Below are 24,682 nucleotides of genomic sequence, written 5' to 3'. Positions count from 1 at the left end.
ATTTTAAGATTACAGCTTATACTGCTGTCAAAAATATAGGGGCATAGTTACTTCTGGCAGGAATTTCTTTTAGATGTCTTTATTTTCTCATTTCAAAAGCAGTGAGATTGCATACAAGAGAACCAGGTAACTTGATAATTGTCACATATTTTGTTCTTTTACAGTTTCTTTGGTGTGAAACCAACAATTTTAGCTTTAAGATAAATTCTTCTAGATGATATAGTCTCATTTTTGCATCCTCAACTACAGTAATTGCCAGATGTTCTTGACTCTTTCATGTCTTTTATTCTACATGCTTATGATTTGTTTTAAAATCTTTGTTGCCCTTTCATTTATCTGTGCGAGATTTCATTGGCAACCTGTCATGCCAGTATAAACAAACTGCATCCCTGGAGCCCTTGGAATGCCATGTGCTGAAGTCTTTTGTGTTTTCTTCTCTGTGTCATCAGCAATTAACAGCTCAAACTCTGAGTTATTTTATCTGGGTCATTTTGAATGAATTAAAAACCAAGGATGTCTCGGTGCTGACTCCATTTAGGAGAGAGTCCCTCTTGCAAGAGCTCATTCTATTTTTAATGTCTCATTTTTGCACATTCCCATAGAGATGTACAGGCTATTCCAGTCATAAGCCAACATGTAAAATATTCATTGCCTTGACAGAATATTCTGGAATATTTGAGCCTTCTGATTTATCTTTTCATTTTTGTCTCACCTCTTTAGCCTGGAGTGATAGACAAGTTTACAAGTGACACAAAATCCATTATTAACAAAGTGGCTTCTGCAGCAGAAAATAAAGGATTGTTTGAAGAAGCTGCAAAACTCTATGACCTTGCAAAGGTATCTGTCTTGTGGGCTGCCTTGTATGCTTGGTTCACCTTTTATCCTTCCAAACAGTCTACCTGTGATTAGGAGGTTAAATTTCATCTCGGAGATTGAATTGCCCTTATTCAAGCAGCTTATTTCTGCTGCTGGAAGAACAGAGCCATAGGCTGCATGAAGAGATGTTTTAGTTAGCACATCCAGATGGATTGCACTCCAGGGATTCTGATTTAGGACGCTGTGGTCCTGATCAATGTGCTCTTTTGAAGAGAGTGCCCCACGCATGATTTAATTCAGTCTAGTGCAGTTATTTACCTGGAGTGTACTCTTCCAATTTCATAGATGTTGAACTGAAGTCTAAAATTGTTGGTCTTTATACTGAGTACTCTTGTTTCCTTTGGAAATAGAGGTGGATACAACTATAACCACTGTTTTAGAGAAGAGCTAGTGACCCAGCAGCATTATGTTGCTTGTAGCTAATATGATCTTGACTCTTTATGGGAGGAAAGCAGCTCTGGGCTTGCAGTAGGCACCACTGCATGAGTCTTTTCTGCTTTTCAGTGAGATTAAAACACTATGTTTCATCATGCTCCTTTTATTTGTGTAACTTTAATGCCAACAGAACCCTGACAAAGTTTTAGAACTGATGAACAAGCTCCTCAGTCCTGTTGTTCCCCAGATCAGCACTCCCCAATCAAACAAGGAGCGTTTGAAGAACATGGCCCATTCCATTGCTGAGAGGTAAGACTCAGGCAGGGGCAGGACTGGGTGATTCACTTCAGCATGACCTGGGACTGTCAGAGCTGTGGGTGTTAGTTCCTGATGTTTCTGCAGGCTGCACTGTGGCATCCACAGCAGTATATTTAGAAAGACAAAGAAGAGGTCAGAATTTACCCTGTCCTGCTAATGATGGCTTCCAGTACTGAAACCAGAAATCTTCAGGGGCAGGTCAGGTAAATTTGACAAGAAGTTTTATCTGTAGGTGAATCAGGAGTGCCAGCTGGAGATGGAGTCTGTTAAGGAACAATAAATATTGTGAATTGTATGTTTTATATTATTTTAAAAGCAAAATATTGTAGCAGTTGCTGAGTTGTTGCATGCAATTCACCTGTTTGAAATAGTATTGAGAGCTACAACTCAGAATTACACCCAGTAATTCTGAGTTGTAACAATTGTTCAGTAGCTGTCTGAAAACTGTTGTTTTAATGATGACTAAAAAGGGAGTATTTAAGATGAACTCTGTGTGGCTAATGCAAGCAGTGGACCTCATTTTCACAGCTTGTTATATTAATGCCAAGTACAGTGTGGTGTCCAGAATGAAAGGAAGCAACTGAAAGGAATGTCCCCTGCCATGTCTGTATAGTAATTAGGGTATGTGCTTGAGAGACATCAGTGCTCAAGATTCATTAGCAGCCAGAAGTTAGTACTAACCTGATTCTGAAAATCTGTAGTTGCAAAATATGTCCATGGTTTTTTTAAATTGTTCATCTTGTCACGGTCACTGCCGGGGACAATTCCTGTGTCTTACTAGAGCAAAATGTGGATTCCTGTGAGAAATACCTTACTGGTTTTTATCAATGATTGAGCTGCAAAGAGAATAAAAATAAACCAAGCCCACTTGCTGGCACTTTGAAATTGGGAAGATAAATACAGAAATGTATTGATTTCCATCAGAGACCTTTGCCTTTCTTCTTTTGACAAGTGGCATTTGCCAGTCACTCCTAGTCAGCCTTTGCTTCATTTGGGCAGGCTGGGATCAAATGAAAATTGGTGCTGTATTGACTTGGTGAGAGACTGATTTGGTGGCAGACATTAAAGAGAATTAAATCTATGGCTTGAGTTAAAGCTTCAGCAAAGGCTGTAATGGGCTTTTTTGCTTTGCTACATGCTTTGATCTGTCTGAAAGCACTAAATACTGCTGTGCAATAATGCCACTTCGCAGCTGCAAACCTGGGTGATTGCAAAGCCAGAGCAGTTCTGACTAGCACATCTTCATGCCAGTTAAATGTAAGACAGGGCTTTTCCATGTGTACTGTCCTGATGACAGTGCTGTAGGGATGCAGCATTCCTCCTGTGTGTTCTTGTGATGCTTTTGGAGCAGGGGAGACACCCAACAAAAAGGTGAAACAGCTTCTTTCTGCCCTCATGCAGTTAGGTGTGAGAGCAGGCAGCCCTCCAGTTCATCCCAGAGCCAGTGTAGCTCCTGAGAGTGTGCAGGAACTCTTAATACATCTTTTAAGTCTTAACTTCTTGCCTGAAGCAGGCAGTTGTGCTGGAGGATTGTCTGCTGTAAAACAGCATGTTAAACATGCTGGTACAGAGCTTGCCTTGCGGGTCTCTGCTGCCTGGCACTGTGTCTCCATGAATGTGGGAAATGTAAACATTTTAAAAGAAACTAATGCTGGATTTGCAAAACTGGAAATGATTAACAGTGTTTTTAAAAAGCCACAACCTGTGAAAATTCTGCCTCCCTGTTAAGGAAAATGAAAGCTGTCCTTTGTTAAATGCCCTCTGTCCTTGAGTTTGATGTCTCCACTTCCAAGAATTGCAAGGGCACAGTTATAAACGGTTGCCGTTTTGCACAATAAAACTGTAACACAATTTCTTTCAGGTACAAAGCGCAGGGGATAAGTGCAAAGAAATCCATTGACTCCACGTTCTACCTTCTGCTAGACTTAATCACATTTTTTGATGAATATCACGCTGGTCACGTTGACAGGGCCTTTGATGTAAGTTTTAAGAGTTCTGTTTGAAGTGTAGCCTTCCTAATGCCCTTGAAAGCCCAGAATGTCTCAAATAACATAATTTTTAAAATTTTATTTAATGAGTTAGAAGGGACTGCAGTGTTATAGGAATTTAAAAAGTTGTTTCTTCCCTGTTGCTTGATAAACAGGATGATCTTCCTGGAGCTATTTTGTAGACATCGAACAAAATATTCCTGTTGCTTAACAAAGTGAGGAGATAAACCAGTAAATAACAATGAAATAATTTCTCTTGAATGGAAACAGAAGCATTTCATTAACACTTCAAGAACACACTTTATTAATGTCTGGTGCATAGAATGCTGATTATCTGTCCTGATTCCTGCTTTTCTTTTTGAAGATTATTGAACGCCTGAAGCTTGTACCTCTTAGCCAGGATTGCGTCAAGGAGAGAGTCGCTGCCTTCCGGAATTTCAGCGATGAAGTAAGTCATGTCTTGGGTTTAGCTTCCTAAAGCCTTTTCTTTTGTTAAAAGGATCTTAAAACCTTGTCATCTCATCATTCTTACTCATTAGCAGAGAAAAAGGATGAGATTATTTTGATTTAATACAAGCATACTCCTGGCTTGCAACTTTTTCTTCTTAATGCTGCTCTTTTGAGCACTAGAATTCCCTACCCAGAAATCCTGTCTCCATTTTGAAGGAAGTATCTGCAGATGTGAGTCTCCCTGAACTTATTCAGTTTCATTCAAGAATTCAGAATATTGAAAACTTTTAACTTGCTGGTAACTTAGTTGTTCTGCGCTCTTAATGGTCACTAAGCATTTGTAGGGTGTTTGTTTCCTTCCCTCTAAATTACAGGAATTAATGGATTTGTGTATTAGCAAATGAAGCTTAGTGGAAAGCTGTTACTGCTCTTGAACTGTTTTAACTGGAGTGACACTTCTTTTTTAGGCAGTGGTTGTGTGTATTTGGGTGCTTTGGGTTTTATCTGACCTGCTGCTATCAAACATGAAGGTGCAGCCATTGAGCATGTCTGTCTCAGAGCTCTGGGTAGAGTTTCTGCTGGATGGTGCAGTCATAGCAGGGGTAACCATTACACTTCTGATTGTTACAGGAATCTGTATAGTAAGGCTCATGGTTCTGTCAGCCTCCTTTTGCTGCAATTTGTCCTTTTCCCCCCTTTTTTGTGTAGATCAAACACAATTTATCTGAGGTCCTGCTTGCAACCATGAATATTTTATTCACCAAGTATAAGAGGATGAAAGGCACAAGCCCAACCACTCCTGCCAGACCCCAGCGGGTAATGGAAGACAGAGATTCGGTAAGAATATAATTCTCATCACTGTCTGACAAGTTTTCCTATATCCTGTTCTGCTGGTTTCAAAAGATTGGGCTTCAAGTAACTGGGAACCTCTAATGGTCTTGGTTTTGGCTTGCTCAGTTACTTAGAGTCTTGGTTTACTGAGCTTCTCCAGTTACTTAGTCTCAAGGCCGGTCTCTGATACCTTCAGCTTTGTGTAAAGAAAGGTTGGAACTGGATGATCTTTAAGGTCCCTTTCAGCCTAAGCCATTCTTGAGTCTATGATACTGCTTTAAATAACATGGAGCTAATGGAGATATTGCATCTATATTCATCTCCTAGCAAGAGAAAACAAGTGTCCACTTTGCTTCTTAGATAGTAAAGCAAATGGGAGCATTGCAGTGTCTCTAGGATGTTGATGTTGCTGCCTTGACAACTGAGCTGTTGCTTTTTAAGCACATGATTGCCACTCTTGTCAGTTGAGTAAGTGCCCCTTTCTGCTAGAAGGGCCTTCCTTGACTCTTCCCCTCAGCTTGCTTCTGTAGTGATGCAGGCCAACATATTCCAGGTGAAACACCAAGATGCTGGAGCACCTCCCCTTGGTGATGGCCAGCATTGTTCTGCTGCCCCTGCAGGGAGTGGGCAGCTTGCAGCACTCTGGCTGCTGTTGAAATGCATGACCACAGTGGGTTTGACTTCACTGCTCCAGCTGCTGCAGAGGCATTTCCCCAAGCCACTGATGGGAGCCTCCACCTCCAGCAAGCTGCAGAATAGGCAGCATTTCAATGGCACAGCCAGATTTGTGAGCACTCACCTGCTAACATGAGGGGTTGAGCAGAAGGGTTCACAGTTCCAGCCAGCTTTGGTCTTGTAACTCTTAATAAGTTAAAGCTGCTTGCAGGCTCTTGAAACCAAGGCCAAACCATTCATCCTGTCTTAACAGATTAGAAAATAAATATCAACTCCTTTTGAGAGTGAAAAACCAACTTGGGCCATAGCCAGTTTTATTCCAGGCTTTAGTCAGCTACTGAAGTACCTTTGATCTGTAAATTGTAATATTGGTAAAAGTCTTAGCAGCATTTTAAATTACATAGAAAAATAAAAAGCTTAGGTAATGGTACAGCTTTTCTTTTTGGGGCACAGCCTACAGAGCTATGGGCCCCTGCCTCACAAGAGTGCTTGTACTCTAGATCAGCAGCAATGGAGAAGGGTGCACACTGCTTGGGCTTCTCCCACCTTAAACTTGCATGTGTGAAGTCGTCCCAGGCTGACACAATCTGTTGTTACCTGCTGTGTGTCTTCAGAAGGTTGGCACTGAACAAAGAATGCCTTAGCTCCTTATTTTCCAAGTGAGCTGGTTGTTTTGATGTTGTGATTTCAGTCTTATGCCTCATGTAGAAGGATTTACCATGTCCACAGGGGTGGAGTGCTGTCAGGTGTCAGTTCAGGATGAATACCCTGGGCTGATTTGGTTTAGCAGCTTTGCTGGCCGAGGTTTGTGTGGAAGGAGGCCACCATGATACTGTGTCATATCCACAACTCAGTGTGACACCACTTCATAAACCTGCTCTGCACTCTCGTGCTATCACAGTTGTCGAGATGAACTGATGTTGTGCCTTACTAAAAACCCTTGAAAGTTTTCTTTATTTCAGGATGCAAGTTTTGTTAATCAAGCTCCAGGCCCTGTGATGGGATCTCATGGCAGCAGGGAGGCAGTGATGCTGGGAGTACAGGGTTTCTGAGTCACAGATCTCTGGCTGCTGTGTGCAGTACAAGTTGTGCTTTGCCATCAGAGGGGACAAGTGTCCACTGCCTCTCTGTTCAGGGAGGGGATAAGAGAACAGCTGTGTGACTGGAATGTCACAAGGGAGTATAGATCTGCAAATGTAGGATTAGCAGGAGAAAATATCTACCACTCCTATCTGCCTAAAGATTTGCGTGTGCAAAAATAATAGCAGGCATGGGCTCATGGAAGGTAGGGTTAGAATGGCTTTACATGTGTTGCCCTTTTTTCTTACCCTGAAGAATTTCTTCCAAGGCTGCAGGAGCAGGGAATTTAGATTGTTTCAGTTGGGAGGCAACTCAGGCAGTTTTAGTGGTGTGAAGAAATGAGGGCATTACAGATGTGAGGAGAGAGCAAAAATCCTTCAGCAAAATCTCATTCACCTGGACAGATATGGGAGACATGAGCTTCAGCAGGCTGTGCATGACAAGAATTTGTCTCCTGAACTTCCCTGGAGAAGGGCAGCTTTTCCATATTCTCTGGGGAATTAAATCTGTGGGGAAATCAGATCCTTTCAGAAGCTTAAACAGTCTTGACACATTGCCCAGTAGACTATGCAAGTGAAAAATTACCTTTCCTTGAAGAGGTCTTTGAAATCCCTGGCTTTTCTTCAGATCCATCAGAACTGGCAGATTCAGATCCCTCTGTTCATCAGAAGAAAAGATAGTTGCTGTTTGTAACTCTGAGGCTTATTCTACATAGCAGGGAGCAGCATCCCCCAGAGAGGAAATCAGAGTTCTTGAATCTGCCCTCTGGTGCCAAGCACAGCTCTGCAAACCCACCCTGAGCAGGATCCTGCTGCCATGGGTGGGACTTCAGCAGGAACAGCATGGACCTGGCAGGATGGAGGGGAGTAGAACTGCTGGAGCCCCCCTGAACCCAGTAATGCTCTCTGCAAAACATCTCCTGTCCCACTTTGGAGGCGGACTAGAAAAGATCAGGTCTGGGGCCAGAGCTGGTATTTCTGCACTGTGTTTATTTCAGAATGAAATCACCCAAGCTGTGTTTTAGGTATTTTTTCTTTTATGTATATAATTAATTAGTTTTGGGAATAAGGGAACAAAGTCCTGTCCCACTTGGCCTGATCCATTTTGTCAGATTTCAGGCAGAGATTGCAGGGAGCCCAGCCTGCAGTCCTGGAAACCATGGCTGTGGTGACAGCCCTGACCCAGATGCTGTGAGTGCATGACAGCAATGTCACAGGCTCTTCACCCCAGTCAGGGGTGGTGAACTCTCTGGAGCAGCCCAAAGGCATTATCTTGGCAAAATTAGGTCATGAATGGAATGGAAATAATGTTTTTTTAATTATCTGTGGTCTTATTTAAAATTGCAAGTAACTGTAATGTTCATTAAGTAATTACAGCCAATAGAACATCTAGACCTCCAGGCTGCTCTTAACCTCTGCAAACCTCTGTTTGTTCTTCCCAAAGTATTGGTTTGATTTTTGAAAATAGACCAGCTCTGGTATCATTGCTAGTGTAAAGGTAAAGAGGACAGTCACACCCCTCCTCAACCTTTCTTGTCATAGTGAGAGTTTTTGCCTCTTAATACTTTAACTCCAAAGTCAGACACCTTGACAAGCTTTTTTTTTTTTTTTCATCTACCACCTGTTTTGACCTCCACTGAAAAGCAGCAGCTCAGACATAATTACACAGCCTCACTGTCTAACTCATTTGGGAGCAGGCTGGGAGACACTGACTGGAGCAGAATGAGTGATTTCCAGGCCACCTTGTCAAGTTGCCGGTCTGCTGGTGGTGCCTGACAGCTTGAGAGGGAAACTGTCCTGGGAGATGTTGGCAGTTAGGTCAGTCTAGGGAAAGCTCTCACAGCTTTTCCATTATCAGCTCCAAAGTTTCTCTGTGGCTGTTGAATAACAGACTGGTTTAACATCACCCTGAAAAAGGCCAAAGAGGCATCAGGAATGGTGTTTATAACAGTTCCCAACCATGGAGTGGGCTTCACTTCTCAGTTTGTAAGCCTGCTATCAGATTTACCATCCACACACCAACAGCAACCTAAAAACCTTTGGTTTTCCCTGAAGGGAGTAGGTGAAAGCAGGATTTGAACAGTTGGATCTTCCAGTGCAGTAATTTTGAGATGCTTAATATTTAAGAAGAAACACCTGTTAGCAATCAAAGCAGTCTGAACAGCTTTCTACAAAGATTTGGGTTTTCTGTATTCTCTTGACTCCTACCAGTTATTGGAATGGCTTTCCTTTTACTTTAATAACAGTTTTAACAAGTGAAACAAATTATTCATGAAATCCTTCAGCTGTTCTGTAGTTTTCTGCTGTGCAAGAAGGGATTTGGTTGCTTTGGGCAAAGGTCTGAGTGGGCTTGATGCCTCTGCTTTCGTTGTGTTATTGGCAGGAAGAGCCTTTGAGGAGATTGGCATGTTGCAGGGTGATGCTGGAGATCTCCAGGTGTGTGTGGCATCTCTGGTTCATTTCTAGTGCTTCTGCTTTGAGAACATTAATGCTGCATTTCAACAGGATCAACTTTTATGTTTTGCAAGGTTGCAAGGAATCCTGTTGCCATAGGAAAGCCCAGTTCATGCAGAAATTACAAGATTGCTGCACTACAGCAATGCCCCACATTGCTGAAAATGTTTTTTCTTAGGTATTTTCAAATGAGATGGGATTATTTTTTAAGCAGAAGGGTAACTTGACATGCTTTTAATGGTTGGAAAAGGGAATAATTGGATTTTCTTTGAAATGCAGAGGCTCCTTTTCTAGAGAGCAGCTCTGAGATAAAAAGATTACATGTGTTTGTTTGAAGAGTATTGTATCGTTGTAATTTTTGTAATACTAAAGTAACTGTACTTTGTTTTTCTCTTTTTTAGCAACTTCAGTCTCAGGCTCGGGCACTGATAATGTTTGCTGGGATGATCCCATACAGAACATCAGGAGACACGAATGCAAGACTGGTGCAAATGGAGATCCTCATGAATTAGCAGAGCAGCTTGGCTGGGGTGCAGCAGCCTGTGCCTGTCTTTAGTACATTCAGAGGGCCCATGGGACCAGTGTCATTTTGTACTTTGTATTTTTGTTGACAGAAATAAATTTCTTTGGTTTTGATATTTGTTTTTGACATTTTAATTTTCACCGATTCTTGTGGTTTTATGTTTTTAGTAATTTTATTTTCAATTGGTTTGCATTTAGAAATTTATTCTTAATTAGTTAATAGGCTATGCAGAAAAAGAAGTCATAGCTCTGCAGTAGGAACAGGAATTTTATAGCAGAAGAGGAAATGGAGAAGAAAACTTTGATGTATTGCTTAATGTACTTACAGCTGAGAAGCTTTAGGGGGTTTTGGATGCATGTTAAGTGTTGAAAATGTGTCTGATGCCCCAGTTCCCCCTGTGACACGCTGCCATCAGTCTGTCCCCTTGTCTCATGTGGTGTGTGAGCTGCTGCTCTGTGTGCTGCACAGACCCCCTGTGCTGAGCCAGGGGCTCACAGCCCTGGAGCTCTGCTGAAGCTTTTGCAGGAACAGCTGGGTTGGAAACAGGTATCTCTTGGTAGGAGAGTTATTTGTGAGCAACGCGTGAATTTTAGTCAGTTGCATTCCAGGTGGGCCCCTGTGGAGTTCACCAGAAGTGGGGAAGCTGAACCAGAGAGGCCCAGGTGAGGCTGTTCTGAGTGTGGGTGGATATTACTGTTAGTTTAGCAGGAAATGTGAGCCCTAAAAAAGCAAAGGGCTTTAAAATGGTTACCTTTAAGTGTTTTGAGCTACAATTAAATGAGAGTGAAAGCCCAAGGAGCATGTTACAGTAGAAGTGTTTAGTTTTAATATAACTGCCTATCGTGAAAAAAATGGGAGGAACGTTGGTGGTTACTCTTGCTGCTCCCCTGCTGCTGTCTCACCCTCTTGTGTTACTGGGGTATGAGAACATGTGGCATTTGGAAAATAGACCAGGCAGCAAAATGCAGGGGCTGATTTCAGCCTTTGTATGTTACCAGCTACCATGGGAGAGAATTCATCTCCATTTTGCAATGTCTTCGTTTACTGGGATGGAGGAATGTCTGACTGACATGATGACAATTTTCCTAATTACTTTTTTCACCAGAAACGTAGCATAAGTTTTGTCCACCTTTTGGACAGGAAGCAAAGGGCTTGCCAGCCACCCCAATCCATGTCTCTGGGCACTAGCAAACCAGCTGCTGGGCTCTCAGAGGATAGAGCTAGGGATTGTGTACAGCTCCTCCAGCATGGCCAGGACTGTCCCAACTGAAGGCTGAGGGAGACCTGGACAACACTCTGCAGGTAAAGGGGAGTTACCAAGGAGTTACTTGGGAGTGGGAGTGGGCTGGAATTGCCTAACAAACTTGTCAGCAGGTGAGTGTGGAAAGCTGTATTGCCTGTTAATGTTTCTGGTATATTTGTGTGGAAATGCTTCTTGGCATATCCCAGGTAAGAAGTGATCCCATTCCCTAGAGAACAGGCACCTTCCCTGTTGTTTGTGGACAGTGGTGGTGGGGCCAGGGCTGCCCCAGATGCAGTCCTGCAGGATGACTCTGCTCCTGTGTTTTCCTTGCTGGTGCTCAGCCCCTGTCCCTGAGTTACTCCCAGCATGAAACACCTCCCATACAGAGTCTGGCAAGTCTGCACCTGTCCTCAGGCAACCACTGACCTGAGCAAGAGAGGCACAGTATTTGCTGGAGTCTGGGAAGGGTGAGGCCACCTTCCCCTCTGTAATTCCCTCTCCCTGATCTGCCATTCATGCAGGAACAGAAGTCCTTTGGGGCTCAGCTCTTAGTGCTGCCATTTCAGGACCTTGTTCTCCTGGCTCTTACCCATCCCCTGCTCAGGAGAGCTATCATGCTGCCTCCCTGGCATGTTCTGATGTCCAGTGTTGAACCTGGGGACCTTCTATAAGCAATACAGTACCCTTTCTCCATCTGCCCTTTGAGGAGCCTATAGCAGGTGCTTTCTGGTGCTTCTCAGCCTTCTTGGGTGTTGGGAAAAGCTGATGTCTGTATATAGTGTCCTCTCTTTGTGCCCAGTGCTTGTGATTCCAGCCTTTGGTCACTTTTTAAGCTAATCAGAAACTGAATTATTTCATGCTTTCAAAATCCAAGATGATCCTTCTGTGATGGACAGATGGGAAATAAACCCCAGGGAGTCCAAGTCCTGAGACTAACCCTGAAAAGGTAAGACCAGCCCCATTTCCATCAAGATAAGAGATTGTGGGTGTAACAGAAAGAGTCACAGATATTTGGAGTTAATTTATTACTTGTTGATTGCCCTGTGATTTCTTCTTAGGTTTGTGCAGGTGGTGAATGTTATATCCCATCCATCTTCCCACGTTCCCCAGAGTGGCAGGTTCCAGTTCAGTGCCTGAGCCTGGCTCTGGCAGACCTGGATGACTCCAAGGGCTTTGAGGTAGATGCTGATGCACATCCTGGTGCTTTGCTGAATAAGGCACCCCCATGGTTTTCCAGATGTCCCTGTTTTCCCTCCACCTCGTGCTTATTCTGCTGGAGAGAACAATCAGCTTCTGCTCCCTCAGGTTTTGCACCATCACTCTGACTTTGCTAATTTACAAGCTTAGCCTTTTCTAAATAGCTTATGTGCTGGAAGGGTTTTTTGGGGTGTCACTAAACTCATGCCTTTTTTTTTGTATAGTCTGTGGTGTCACCATGCACTCCTTTTACAACAGGGAGTAGTGCAGTGTGCAGCAGAGCCAGCAATGTTCATCTGAGCTGAATTCATTCTGAGTAAAAACTGACAAATCTTCTCTAAGTCAGTGGAGCTCTGCTCTTTTATACACAAAGCAAGCACAAATTAAGTTCAGGATAATTCCATCTGCTTTTTCCTACCTTAAGACTAATCCCTGGTATTAAAGCTCCTCCAGGTAGATGAGATGCATCTGAAGGGTGACTCATTGGTTTGAGTTAAATACAGCTGAAGCTTGTGTTGCTGCAGGAGATTGGAGGAAAAAGTGAAAAGGTGTTTGCTGTGAGAGTGTATAACAATCTTGTTCTGGTGTGGATGCAGCAGAGGCAGGCAGTCTCCAGGTCTGTGTCCCACAGTTTGTGTGGTTCTGAAACATCCACACATGCTGCAATTCCAGCACAGCAGCTCCTAAAGCTGCACCTCCTCCAGGGACCAAGGGCTGAGTGAGGTGGTCTGGATTTACAGGGGAGTTGCAGGGAGATCTAGAAATACTCACTGTAAACTTCTGCTCTGTGTTACCTGTCCAGTAGGGAAAAAATTAGTTAAAAGTTCTGCCCAGGGTTAACCTGGTAAAAACTACACTGAGCTAAGGGAAGACAGCTCCTGTGGGAACTGGCACTGCTGAACTGTGCCTTGATGGCCTCCTAAACACTGTCAGAAAGCTGGTGTCAGTGGGTCTTGTCTTCTCGGCTCTGTGAGGTTTTTCTAGTTCAGACAACACAACAAAATGAATCCTTTTAAGTATTTTCACCATTACCCCTGAGTAAGCTGGTCATAGTCAGGGTACTTGCCTATGGGCTACATTCCTACTCCTCTGCCTTTGCTTGGATTTCCCTGCTGAATGCAGATTCTGCATCTCAATCTGATTTTTCATTATGTTCTCCAGACCCTCTGGCTGGAGTAGACCTGCTAAATGAGGTGGTTTCTCTATTCACCACTGTTTCCTACTACTACTGCCTGTGTCTAAGACACTGCTTGGACCTTGTTCCTTGCAGGAGCTGAAGGAATTGTGTTCAGAAAAAGTGAATTCAATGAACTTCTTTTGGTTTTGTTACTCTCCTAACCCTTGTCACCCCAACCTATCAAAGAAGCAAAATGTTTTCCTTCCAGCCTGGAAGAAGTAAGAGGATATTGTTAATTCCAGTTCCACATCCCTGGGGTGGTACAGCACTCAAATACTGCCTCTGTGCATGTCCCTGTACCAGCATTTTTGTTCTCTTTCTCTCTGGGTTTGAAGTTGGAAAGATGGAGGTGGTGTCTGGAAGAGATGGGAGATGACCTGTGTGTTCCCACTGGGAAAGGTTACTGGCAGCTGGCTGAATAACCATCTCTTTTCTTTTCCCAGGCTTCCTTTGCTGTGGTGCTGAGAAGTTGAGTCTGCTCTGCACAGTGGGTTTGCAGTGCTGAGCCCCTCCATCATTTGTGTGTCCTGTGTTACTCAGGGTGGTAGGTTCCCTCTTCCACAGGGATGGAAACAGGTCAATTAAAGCTTCATTAAAGCCTTTTGGAATATAACACTTAGGCAGTCTTTAAAAGAAGCTGTGTAATGCACTGTACCATGCTCTGCTTTACTCGATTTGGGTTCATTTGATGCATTTAATATCCAGAACAAACTGGGGGATCGGCTGGAAGTGAGGGAAAGCCCTGCAGAAACAACTTGGCACCCTTCATGTGAATGGAGGGGCTGGAGGGAGGCTGCAGAGCTCCCTCCCTGCCGCAGCTCCCAGCGCCGCCGCTGGCCCCGGTATTGTTGCTGCAGCTGGTGTTGTGAATCAGGCCGACGGCAAGCGCTTCCTACAATCCGGCTATTTCACCACACCAGGGTTGCATCATACCACTCGCTTCGCTCCTCGCCCGCCTCTGGAGCCCTCCTGTGTCTTCCGGAGCATCTCTGACTGTGCTGTGTTTAACAGGCCCCCCCACTGAAGAGACTCATTTGTGCTGCTTTGGGCAAATCAGCGGTTTTGATGAAACAGCGAGGTTCTAAAATAAAGCCACTTCTGCTGGGTGTGAGTCTGCTGGTGCATCTGTTGTGAGAGGAAGCTGGTGTCCGCTTTGTGGAGGTTGTTGTGTGACGTGCTCTAGGGTGAGGCACTTTCCTGGTACCCCACCTCACCCTTGTCCCTGCTCTCCAGGCCCTGAGGTGCCCTGCAGTGCTGCGAGGGCTGAGCAGGGATGCAGACCGGGCTGCTGCCCTCAGCTTCCCCCGGCTGCACAGGGCTTGGGTGATCAAGGCCATCTGCCCTCACACAAACAAGAGGGCTGGAGCAAGTCCTCAAAAATAGGTCAAAATTTGTGTGTGAATGCAAAGACAGCCAGAGGCAGCACGGCAGGCAGGCCCAATTTTCCATTAACTTGCAAAGCCACACGGAGCTGAAATTCCAATGGGCTGCCCTCGAACTTTATTGCTGGCCTTATTTGCTGTCTTTGCTGATCTTATCTGTAACTGCTTTGGTGGCACATGTGACAGGGGCTGGGGAGTGTAACAAGCACCCATCCCTCCCCCTGTCCTCACCTCCTGTGGCTGTGGGGTTACGGCCACACAGCTTCAGCTCTTGTTTTATGTGATGGGAGCAAGGGTTTAAGTGGTGTATTAACTCAGGGATGGGACTGGGGGTGGTTCTGAGCCTTGGGGGCTCAGTGGTACCCTGTCCCTGGGTCTGGAGGGGAAGGGGGCTGTGGGACCATGGGCATCTCTGCTGCCTGCTACTGAGAGCTGCCAGCTCCTGGCCCTAGACAAGCACAGACAGACTTAAACCACTCTGTGCACTCTATCTTCTCCAGCAGCCTGGAATCTGAGTCCCAGCAGGAGCATCCTTCAGATCCCTTGATGTCACATTTCCCCCTTCCCCCTGCTTTCACTGTGAGATAAAGACACCGAGGCACCGTTCCCCTCCCCACATCCGGCCCAGCTCAATGCCACAGGCAGCATCTTGGAGACCAGCCAGGATGATTTACGAGATCTGACGGGTCTGGGGCAGTATCCCAGGGAAGGGTGAGGGTGCGTGGGAGTCTTGCTCCCTTTTTCCATAATAAATCCCTGTGAACTGAATGTTCCTGGGTTGGGGCCGGAGGCAAACTCAGCACTGCATTTCTCTGCTGATCTGTCCTTGGGACTTAATCTCAAATCCGTTATCGCTGCCCCCATCGAGCGCTGGGAGGCAGTGATGCCCATTATGGTGGTTTTGGTATCCCTTCCAGCTATTTTTTTCCTCCTGACCAGCTCGGGGTGGTTCAAGCTGATTCCTTTCCTCTATTAGCATCAGTGGTGGGTGTGTGCCGGTCACCTCGCTCCGGTTTTGTGGGGTATAAAGCCAGCAGGCCTCTCTCCACCCTGTCCCCCACCTGGCAGGCTGCTGGGCAGGGGCAATGGCCGAGCTGCCCATCCCAGATCTGCCCCCAGCCCACTGCAGCGGCCGCTTCACCATCAGCACCCTCCTGGGCATGGAGGAGGGGGGCCGGGGTCTCTACACACCCACTGAGGGGTCCAGCTGCGACAGTGTCCAGCCCACCCAGCTGTCCAGCAGCACCCTCTGCACCAGGACCTTCAGCTACAACACGGTGGATGTGGTGCCAGCCTACGAGCACTACGCCAACAGCAAGGGGGTGGGCGACCCCAAGAAGGGCAGGCCCTCGCTGGCTGACCTGCACTCCATCCTCAAGGTAACAGGGGGCTTGGCTGTACCCATAGCATCTCTGGCATCCCCTGGCCATGCTGCTGGTCCCTGTGAAGTGTCTGTGGTGGGTCACTCTGTCTCCTGCTTCTTGGTGCCATAACTGCTGCTCTGCTGACTGTACATCCCTAAGAAGGCCCTGAGAGAAGCCAGAGAATCCAGCTGTTTCCAGCTGTGTGCTCAACCAGAGCATTGCCTCCAGGGACAGCTGCCTGAAGTCCACCCTCACCTGCCTTCCCCTCATCCCACAGCCTGACCCGAGCCACCTTCGCACGCCGGTGTCGGACCTGCAGCACAGCAATGGCCTGCCAGAGGCTGGGCTGGAGGAGGCACAAGGGGAGCCAGGCAGAGACTCTGAGCCAGAACCCGTCCGCTTTGGATGGGTGAAGGGCGTCATGGTGAGTGTGACCTATCCCCCATGAGCATTCTCCTACTCTTCTAACTTGTAAGCATTTTACCCTTGCATTTTTCCCCAATGTCTATATTTTTGCAAGGACATGTGCTTTGAGCAGTTTCCTCCCCTCCTCGGTGGGGTGGTTTTCTCTGAGGAGCAGCAGAGCTGGCGTGGTTTGGCCATTCCCAGGTGTCAATGCCCTGATGGCCAGGTCCCCTCTGTCCCCCTCAGATCCGCTGCATGCTGAACATTTGGGGAGTTATCCTCTACTTGCGCTTGCCCTGGATCACCGCCCAGGCAGGAATCGGTGGGTGCTGCGGTTCACTGTGGGCTGGACAGTGGCACTGGGCCATCATCACCCAGACACCTGGGGGGTGGTGGGACTCCTAGGAAAGGCTGAGGGGTACAGCAGTGAAGCAATGTCCTTTCCCTGCAGCCCTGACATGGCTCATCATCCTCATGTCTGTGACAGTGACCACCATAACCGGCTTGTCCATCTCTGCCATATCCACCAATGGCAAAGTGAAGTCAGGTAGTGTGTTCCCTCCCGGCCGCTCCAGGGGTCTCTTTATCCTGGGGCTGCCCCATGGATGTGAGCTCCTGGCATGGGCTGTGAGGTGTGGGGGAACCCCGAAAACATGGGGGAAGCAGTAATGCCATGGGGTGTTCCCTGTCTCAGGAGGCACCTACTTCCTCATCTCGCGGAGCTTGGGGCCGGAGCTGGGTGGCTCCATCGGGCTGATCTTTGCCTTTGCAAATGCTGTGGCTGTGGCCATGCACACAGTGGGCTTTGCTGAAACTGTTCGGGACCTGCTGCAGGTAAGACAGCAGCTCTGTGTCCTCTGGGTCCCAATGCTCCCCCTACCCCTCCATCCCCACCTTCTCCTTGCACAACCTGTGTTGATTGTCAATATTTGCATTATCATTGGACCACTGATAATTAAACAGTGGCTACTATAACTCACAAAAAAAACAGTGGTTTGGTAAGGAAGAGGGTTATTTCCATGTTGTGAACAGTTCCCTTTCCTCAGGAGCACAATTCCCTCATCGTGGACCCCACCAATGACATCCGAATCATTGGGGTCGTCACTGTGACGGTGCTGCTGGGCATCTCCCTGGCTGGCATGGAATGGGAGGCCAAGGTAACCCTCACTCCTGCTCACATTTTTCTCCCGGGCTGACAAGAGCTGTCCCTGCTGGCCACCGGGCATCTGAGGAGCAGAGGATGCCTGTAGCTCCCCAAAAATGGGCATGGGTTTCTCCTAATGCATTCTTCACTCTTTCTGTGCCCCAATGCCCAATCCTTCAGCTGGCTCTTTCTGGTCTGGCAGGCACAGATACTGTTCTTCCTGGTCATCCTGGTTTCCTTCATTAACTACCTGGTGGGGACAGTGATCCCAGCCACTGCTGAGAAGCAAGCAAAGGGCTTCTTCAGCTACCGAGGTGGGTCCACCACAAGCTGGGGTTGCACTCAGCAGGTCCAAGTGCATCTTTGGAGCCTGGCTCCTTGCTGCAGTTTGAGGAGAGCACCCAGCCAGTGCTGAGGTGCTTTAGCCAGGAAAAAAGTACCCAAGAGGCCTCAAATGCTTCTCTGCTTCCTCCCCAGCTGATATCTTTGCTCAGAACTTTGTGCCCAACTGGCGTGGACCTGAGGGCTCCTTCTTTGGCTTGTTTTCCATTTTCTTCCCATCCGCAACTGGCATCCTGGCTGGGGCCAACATTTCAGGTGACCTGAAGGTGGGTTGTGATTCTTGCCGCCTGAGCCAGTGTTTCTCAGGGCTCAAGCCCTTTTTTCCCTGGGGCTTTCATTTTGATCCAACCATTAGACTTTGTTTTATTTCTTATGCAAACTTTGGGCTCAGCCAGGAGATGCTCTGTGGCTTTGTGATACAGTGAATTAAAAATTCCTCTGGTACAGCAGCCACAAATAAGCTGCCTACATTAGCTGCTGGAAAGCTGTCTTACATATCTCTGCAACTCCTTTGGGCAGGATCCTGCCGTGGCCATCCCCAAGGGCACCTTGATGGCCATCTTCTGGACCACGATGTCCTACCTGGTGCTTTCTGCTACCATTGGTAAGCAGCACATCCTCAGGTGCAGTGGGTGAGGGGGCTGGGTGGGTGGGCTGGCCCCTACCCAAAATAGGTTGCCTGGGAGGAATCAGGTGTGTAGGAGCCAGGAGCAAGCTGTGGACACTGGCATTGATATCCCAGTGCGAGTGCCACAGGTGCCAGACCTTGTTCCTACCCCCACGTGGGGCAAAGTCATCCTGGGTGGGCAGTGGAGCTCCTGGCATTGCTCAAAGCCCCATGGCAGGGACTTGGGAGTTGTCACAGGCAATGGGATGTGGGGCTGGGCTAACTGAAACCGTGGAGAGGCGCCAGCCCTGCTCTAGCCCTGTGTGTCCCCCCAGGTGCCTGTGTGGTCCGAGATGCCTCAGGCAGCCTCAATGACAGCGTGGCCGTGGGCTCGCCGGGCTGTGAGGGGCTGGCCTGCAGCTTCGGCTGGAACTTCACTGCCTGTGCCCAACAGCAGAGCTGCCGATATGGGCTCAGCAACTACTACCAGGTACTGCTCAGAACCACGGCCAGCCCCTGTTCCTGCTCCTGGCCAGCTTTGTGCTGCAATGGATGGCTTTCCCAGGGCAGCTGCATGCCTGGCACCTCCCTGCCATCCTGGGGAGCACCCATGCTCTTGAAACAGCCATTTTTTAACAGGAAAGCACCAGGGAGTGGGCTTTTGGATGTGGCTGGATTTTGCTGCCTGGATAATATTAAAGGAAATGCAGCAGGATGGGGCCTGGGACTGGAAATCCCTCAGGGTTGGGGTGGAGGTTGGTGTACCAGAGATGCTGGGGTTCCTGATCCCCTGGTTTTCATGCAGAGCATGAGCATGGTGTCTGGATTTGGCCCCCTCATTACAGCAGGAATCTTTGGTGCTACCCTCTCCTCAGCACTGGCCTGCCTTGTCTCAGCCCCCAAAGTCTTCCAGGTGAGGGAGTGGTGTCTGCACACCCCAGCTCTTCTCCCTGAGCTCAGCAGTGGGTGATGCTCCTTGGTGCAGGGCTCTGCATCTGTGAGCAGCCCTGGGGCAAGGAGGATGCTGCTGTCAACACAGGGCATGGCTCCACTTTGGCCCTTGCTCTTACGGATGCAGGAGCCACCATGGCACTGCCATCCCATGTCCCTGGCAAAGCCTGCTGTCCCCACTGTGTCTCTCTTTGCAGTGTCTCTGCAAGGACCAGCTCTATCCTCTCATTGGCTTCTTTGGGAAGGGCTATGGGAGGAACAGCGAGCCCATCCGTGGCTACATGCTCACCTATGTCATTGCTGTTGGCTTTATCCTCATCGGTAGGTGCCTGCTGCCCCAGTACCCTCCTGCAGCCTGCCACCAGCAGGGTGGCTCAGTCTCCACCACTGACAGCTCACTCTCTTTCTCCTCCTCCCACAGCCGAGCTCAATGCCATCGCCCCCATCATCTCCAACTTCTTCCTCTGCTCCTACGCCCTCATCAACTTCAGCTGCTTCCACGCCTCCATCACCAACTCCCCAGGTGGGCTGTGCCGCGCCAGCCGTGCCCTGCGGCGGCGGCTCCCGGTGCGGCTCCCCCTCCCGGCAGCGGCCGCTCTGTGTGTGTGTTTGCGTGCAGGCTGGCGACCCTCCTTTCGGTATTACAGCAAGTGGGCTGCACTCTTTGGAGCTGCTGTCTCAGTGGTGATCATGTTCCTGCTGACCTGGTGGGCAGCCCTCATTGCCTTCGGCATCGTCATCTTCCTCCTGGGATATGTCCTCTACAAAAAGCCAGGTGGGTGGTAGTAACCTGGCACTGGTGTTGCCCCAGAAGGTGTCTGGCCCTGTTGCTAATCCATCTTCCCCACGCAGATGTCAACTGGGGCTCCTCCATGCAAGCCAGCTCCTACAACATGGCCCTCAACTACTCAGTGGGGCTGAGCGAAGTGGATGAGCACATCAAGAACTACAGGCAAGGGCAGCTCATGGCAGTGCTGGGCATGGAGGGAGTGGGATTAAGAGCCAGCTCCTGCCTCCAGTAAGCCCAGGGAGGCATCATGCCCATGGCCACACCCTCACCACCACCCTCAGTAACCAGGAGCTACAGCAAAATGTGTCTTTCTCCAAAATCCCATGTCTGTGCCATGTAAGGTAGAAAACTGGGCAAACCCTGCCCTCCCTGTACCAGGCAGACACAGACACACTGGTGTCATCTGATCTAAAAAGACCAAAGAGTGAGACTGGACCCTCAGGCCACATAGTGTTTTCTCATTCTAAAGATGCTCCCTATAGCTGCCACTGGCCAAGCATGGGAGAAGAAACATGGCTCATTCCAAAAGGGCTGGATGCCTCCAAAGTACTATTCCTCACTCCCTTTTTCCCCTGCCTGCAGACCACAGTGCCTGGTGCTGACTGGCCCACCCAACTTCCGCCCTGCACTGGTGGATTTTGTGGGGACCTTCACCAAGAACCTCAGCCTGATGCTCTGTGGCAACGTGCTGATTGTGAGTCACCTGCAGAAGCTGGTTGGTTCCTTGTCCTGGGGGCTCTGGCCACCAGTGGGTGGTGGGCTGGGAAATCCAGTTGTATCCTGGCGGGCTCACAGGGTGGAGATTGAAATGTGCCCACTTGTGTGCTGCTGGATGATGAAATGTGTCAACCGGAAGCCTCTCTGTGTTGTTAAACAATATTGGTGAAGCATCAGGATGTCCTTTTGGGCTTATGGCTTCCTTTTGCCAATTAATTGCAGAAGATTTGGAAGGATAAAGTAGTTGCTCAGAGGACAGGGGGGTCCTGCAGCCCTGAAGTCTCCAGAGCAATTGGGTGCAGTAAGAACCAGCTCATCTGCACCCACAGGACTGTTGGGATTGTGTGCACTGGCTGTTGACTCCCTGGATTCAGTGGTTTTCTTGGCTGTGATTGCAACCTCCCATGTGTGCAGTGGTTACATCCACCTCACGCTAATGATTTGCGAAGAGAGGAGCTAGAAGTCCTTGGTGGCAAGACTTGTTGCAGTTGGAAGGGGCTGCCTGAGCTCCTGCTCCTGATTCCTGCAGGGCCCGCGGAAGCAGACGATGCCGGAGTCCCGGTTGATGGCAGATGGCCACACTAAGTGGCTAATGAAGAGGAAGATCAAGGCTTTCTACACGGATGTGGTGGCTGAGGATTTGAGAAGTGGTGTCCAAATGCTCATCCAGGTACAGCCATCAGTGGCCTTCCAGAGTCCCTCCTCTTTGTCACAGCCTGGGGGAGTTCTGACCTCCCTCCACGATCTCCAGGCACCCCCCTGAGTTGCTCCCCCATGAAGTGACTGACACCACCTGTGTCCATCTGTCCCCGCAGAGGGGTCTCATGGGGACATCTATCCATAGGCTGCTGGCCTCGGGAAGATGAGACCTAACACCTTAGTGCTGGGCTACAAGAGGAACTGGCGGACAGCATCTCCCCAGAGCCTGGAGGACTACGTGGGCATCCTGCAGTACGGCCACACTGGCTCCTCCACCTCTCGGGGACACTGGCACCTGGTGGTGGCCCCACTGACGGCTGCAGTCACGTGCTCAGGGTCCAGCTGGGCTGACAGTGCACCCTCCATTAACTCCCTCTCCTCCCTCCTTCCAGCGACGCATTCGATTTCAAGTACGGCGTGTGCCTAATGCGGATGAAGGAAGGGCTGAATGTTTCCCGAGTGCTGCAGGCACATGGTAAGTGGCTTTGGTCAGCCAGGGATGCACAGAGACATGGAGTTGTGGGATGTGCCAGCCAGCACCATGCCCCCAGACAAAGGCCACAGTCCTGGCAGGACATCACTCCTGTGCTGGGGTCAAAGGGGATGGGGACAGTGAGGCACTGCTGTGCTGCTCTTGCTCTTCTCCTCCCTCCTCAGTTAACCCCACGTTTGAGGCAGCAGAGCACCCCGAGAATGGCACTGGCAGCAGAGCAGCCCCAGGCACAGGTAGGTTGGTGACCACCTAGAGCATCCCCAGCTCTGAGGATTATTTTCAGGCACGGTGGGGGTTTCAAGCTCTGGGGAGCAGGGCTGGGACCAGGAAGAAGTGATGCCTTTAATCTGTGGCTGGTGGTGTCCTTTGCTGACACCAGGACCCTCTTGCCCCAGCAGTGGACCCCACGGCCTTGGCCAGTGAGCAGCAGGCAAGCACCATCTTCCAGAGCAAGCAGGGCAAGAAGACCATTGACATTTACTGGCTCTTTGATGATGGAGGTAACCTTCACCTTCCATCTGTCCAGATAATGTGAGCCCAGCACCTCCACTGTGGTGCCCAGGAGGGCTCAGTCCTGCCAAATGGTGCCAGGGCATCCCTGGCTTTGGCACCAAGGAAGCACTGGTGAGCCTGGGGGTCACTGCTGCATTCCCACCGGGTGTTTTGGGGCCAGGTCTCACGCTGCTCATCCCCTACCTGCTGGGGCGCAAGAAGCGGTGGGGAAAGTGCAAAATCCGGGTGTTTGTCGGCGGGCAGATCAACAGGATGGACGAGGAGAGGAAGGCGTAAGTGCTGGTCGCCACTGCAGCTCTCAGCCACTGCCACTGTCCTGTGGGTGGTGACACAAGCTGCTTCCCATCCTGCTGAGCCCTCCCAGCTTTGCCATAATGGGATCTGTGAGCTCTGACCTGGCTGCTTTGCCTCATTTCTCTGGAAATCAATGTGGCTGCAGAGTGGGAAAACCCAAAGTGCAAACTGAGGCCAGCAGCAGGGTTGTCTGCTGTGGCAGGTCCCTGTCAGAGAGCTACCATTCCCTGCTAACTTTGGGAAAATATGCCCTTTTTCCTCCATTAGGATTGTCTCTCTACTGAGCAAGTTCCGCCTTGGCTTCCATGAGGTCCACATCCTCCCTGACATCAACCAGAAACCCCGGCCAGAGCAGTAACCATCCCCCTTCCCTTCCCTGTGCCCCTACAGCACCCCCAAACCTGCCCAGAGCCTCTTCCTAGGCACTGTCTGCTTGTGTTGCAGCATCAAGAGATTTGATGAACTCATCGCTCCCTTCAGGCTGAACGATGGCTTCAAAGACGAGGCCACAGTGAATGAGATGAGACAGGGCTGTCCCTGGAAGATTTCTGATGAGGAGGTCGATAAAAACAGAGCCAAGGTAGCACCAGTGCCAGGGGAGCTCCTGCAAAGGGTCTCCTGCTTTTTAGACAAAATTTAGTCTTTCTGGAAATCATTATTTTGTGTTTCTCAATGCTTTGTGCTCCACAGTCGCTCCGACAAGTGAGGCTGAATGAGATTTTGCAGGATTACTCACGGGATGCAGCACTCATAGCCATGTAGGTGCCAGTAATGCCCTCACGTCTGTTTCTTGTCCCACGGGAATCATCCTTCGGGATGCTCACCCCTCTCTGGGTGGGGAGGTGCTGCACAGACACCCTAATTCTCTGGTGAGGGTGCTGCACCACAGGGAAAAGCCCTTGGAAAGACACCAAGGGCGCCAGCTGGGGTCCTGCCGGGTGGAAGGATGTGGTGTTGGCCCTTTTTAGGGAAATAACGTGCAGTGGACTGAGAAAGGGGCTGCGGCGGGCTCGGTGCCGGCCCTGCCTCACGCCCCCCCCCCCCTGTGCCGCAGCACTCCGCCCATCGGCAGGAAGGGCCGCTGCCCCAGCTCCCTCTACATGGCCTGGCTCGAGACCCTCTCTCAGGACCTGAGACCCCCCATCATCCTCACACGAGGAAACCAAGAGAACGTGTTGACCTTTTACTGCCAATAAAACCTCCTGCATTCCTGATGACTTGGGATGTGAATTTTTCAGGCCAGTTTTGATCCTGCAGCGTGCTCCTCTGGGACTCTGGGGGAGCAGTGAAGGCACGGTGGTTACCAGCCCTCTGGAAATGCCCACCAGGCACAGCTGCCACCCTCTTACAAATGCTTGTTTGGCCCATCTCAGGCTCTGGAGGTTGTACATCCATAAACAGCAATGCTGGCCCTGCAGTGCAGGTACTGCTCTGGCCTGGGGTTAGCCAGAGCCAGGCAGGGGAGTTTATGGGCTCCTGCACCTGCATGCCCAGGAGAGCCCAGGTGGTGTGCAGGGACCGAATACTGGCCCAGCAAAGCCACTGGCCCAGGGTGGAACGGCCCCAGGCGCTGGGAGCAGGTCAGCACCAAGCCTAGGGGCTGCAGGGCCCCAGCATGTCCCCTCAGGGACAGGGACAACAGCTAAGCCTGTCCCCAAAAACTGAGCAGCAGTGAGATGTCACCTCAGACTGTGGTGCCTGGCTGCAGATGCAGGTCCAGCTCCTAATGGAGACAACATTTACCACCAGAACCAGAACATTTCTGGTGCACATTGCCCCAAGCAAAGCAGGAGTG

At 49.2% G+C, this 24,682-nt stretch overlaps 2 protein-coding genes across 10 annotated transcripts in view; both read left to right on the top strand.

Annotated features, from left to right (window-relative positions):
• Positions 1–9,674, top strand: part of NUP93 (nucleoporin 93) — a 78,365-nt gene extending 68,691 nt beyond the window's left edge. For all 7 annotated transcript variants that reach the window (XM_030955835.1, XM_030955838.1, XM_030955841.1 and 4 more), the window contains 6 exons: positions 721–837; positions 1,442–1,560; positions 3,431–3,548; positions 3,922–4,005; positions 4,716–4,844; positions 9,448–9,674. In XM_030955835.1, coding sequence (XP_030811695.1) covers positions 721–837; positions 1,442–1,560; positions 3,431–3,548; positions 3,922–4,005; positions 4,716–4,844; positions 9,448–9,558 — 678 coding nt within the window. In that variant the 3' untranslated portion in view covers positions 9,559–9,674. The remainder of the gene's footprint in view (positions 1–720; positions 838–1,441; positions 1,561–3,430; positions 3,549–3,921; positions 4,006–4,715; positions 4,845–9,447) is intronic.
• A 5,507-nt stretch (positions 9,675–15,181) lies between these two features.
• On the top strand, positions 15,182–24,083 carry SLC12A3 (solute carrier family 12 member 3). Of its 3 annotated transcripts, none has more exons than XM_030955871.1 (26): positions 15,182–15,947; positions 16,210–16,356; positions 16,584–16,659; positions 16,789–16,884; positions 17,032–17,171; positions 17,384–17,494; positions 17,684–17,795; positions 17,959–18,089; positions 18,343–18,427; positions 18,766–18,920; positions 19,236–19,343; positions 19,579–19,702; positions 19,803–19,904; positions 20,001–20,156; positions 20,234–20,333; positions 20,754–20,865; positions 21,418–21,558; positions 21,733–21,839; positions 21,980–22,062; positions 22,245–22,313; positions 22,479–22,580; positions 22,754–22,865; positions 23,155–23,241; positions 23,332–23,467; positions 23,578–23,645; positions 23,942–24,083. In XM_030955871.1, exons 1-26 carry the CDS (start codon positions 15,654–15,656, stop codon positions 24,081–24,083), a joined length of 3,096 nt encoding a protein of 1,031 aa, XP_030811731.1. In that variant the 5' UTR covers positions 15,182–15,653. The 3 variants fall into 3 exon arrangements, with proteins under 3 accessions (XP_030811731.1, XP_030811732.1, XP_030811733.1); XM_030955872.1 differs by having other exon boundaries at positions 22,476–22,580; XM_030955873.1 differs by having other exon boundaries at positions 15,182–16,005; positions 16,271–16,356; positions 22,476–22,580.
• Positions 24,084–24,682: the final 599 nt, after the last annotated feature.

Source organism: Camarhynchus parvulus, chromosome 11, assembly GCF_901933205.1.
Source record: "Camarhynchus parvulus chromosome 11, STF_HiC, whole genome shotgun sequence".
NCBI classification, from domain to species: domain Eukaryota; kingdom Metazoa; phylum Chordata; class Aves; order Passeriformes; family Thraupidae; genus Camarhynchus; species Camarhynchus parvulus.
This window is presented reverse-complemented; position numbering and strand designations above follow the sequence as displayed.

What these genes read in the sequence shown, in the direction of transcription:
- SLC12A3 (XM_030955872.1), top strand. Translation starts at nt 15,654, where the DNA reads ATGGCCGAGCTGCCCATCCCAGATCTGCCCCCAGCCCACTGCAGCGGC. An exon ending in TGTCCTCTACAAAAAGCCAG is followed by an intron (nt 20,157 to 20,233) that starts GTGGGTGGTAGT and finishes TTCCCCACGCAG; the next exon opens with ATGTCAACTGGGGCTCCTCC. An exon ending in CCGAGTGCTGCAGGCACATG is followed by an intron (nt 22,063 to 22,244) that starts GTAAGTGGCTTT and finishes CTCCCTCCTCAG; the next exon opens with TTAACCCCACGTTTGAGGCA.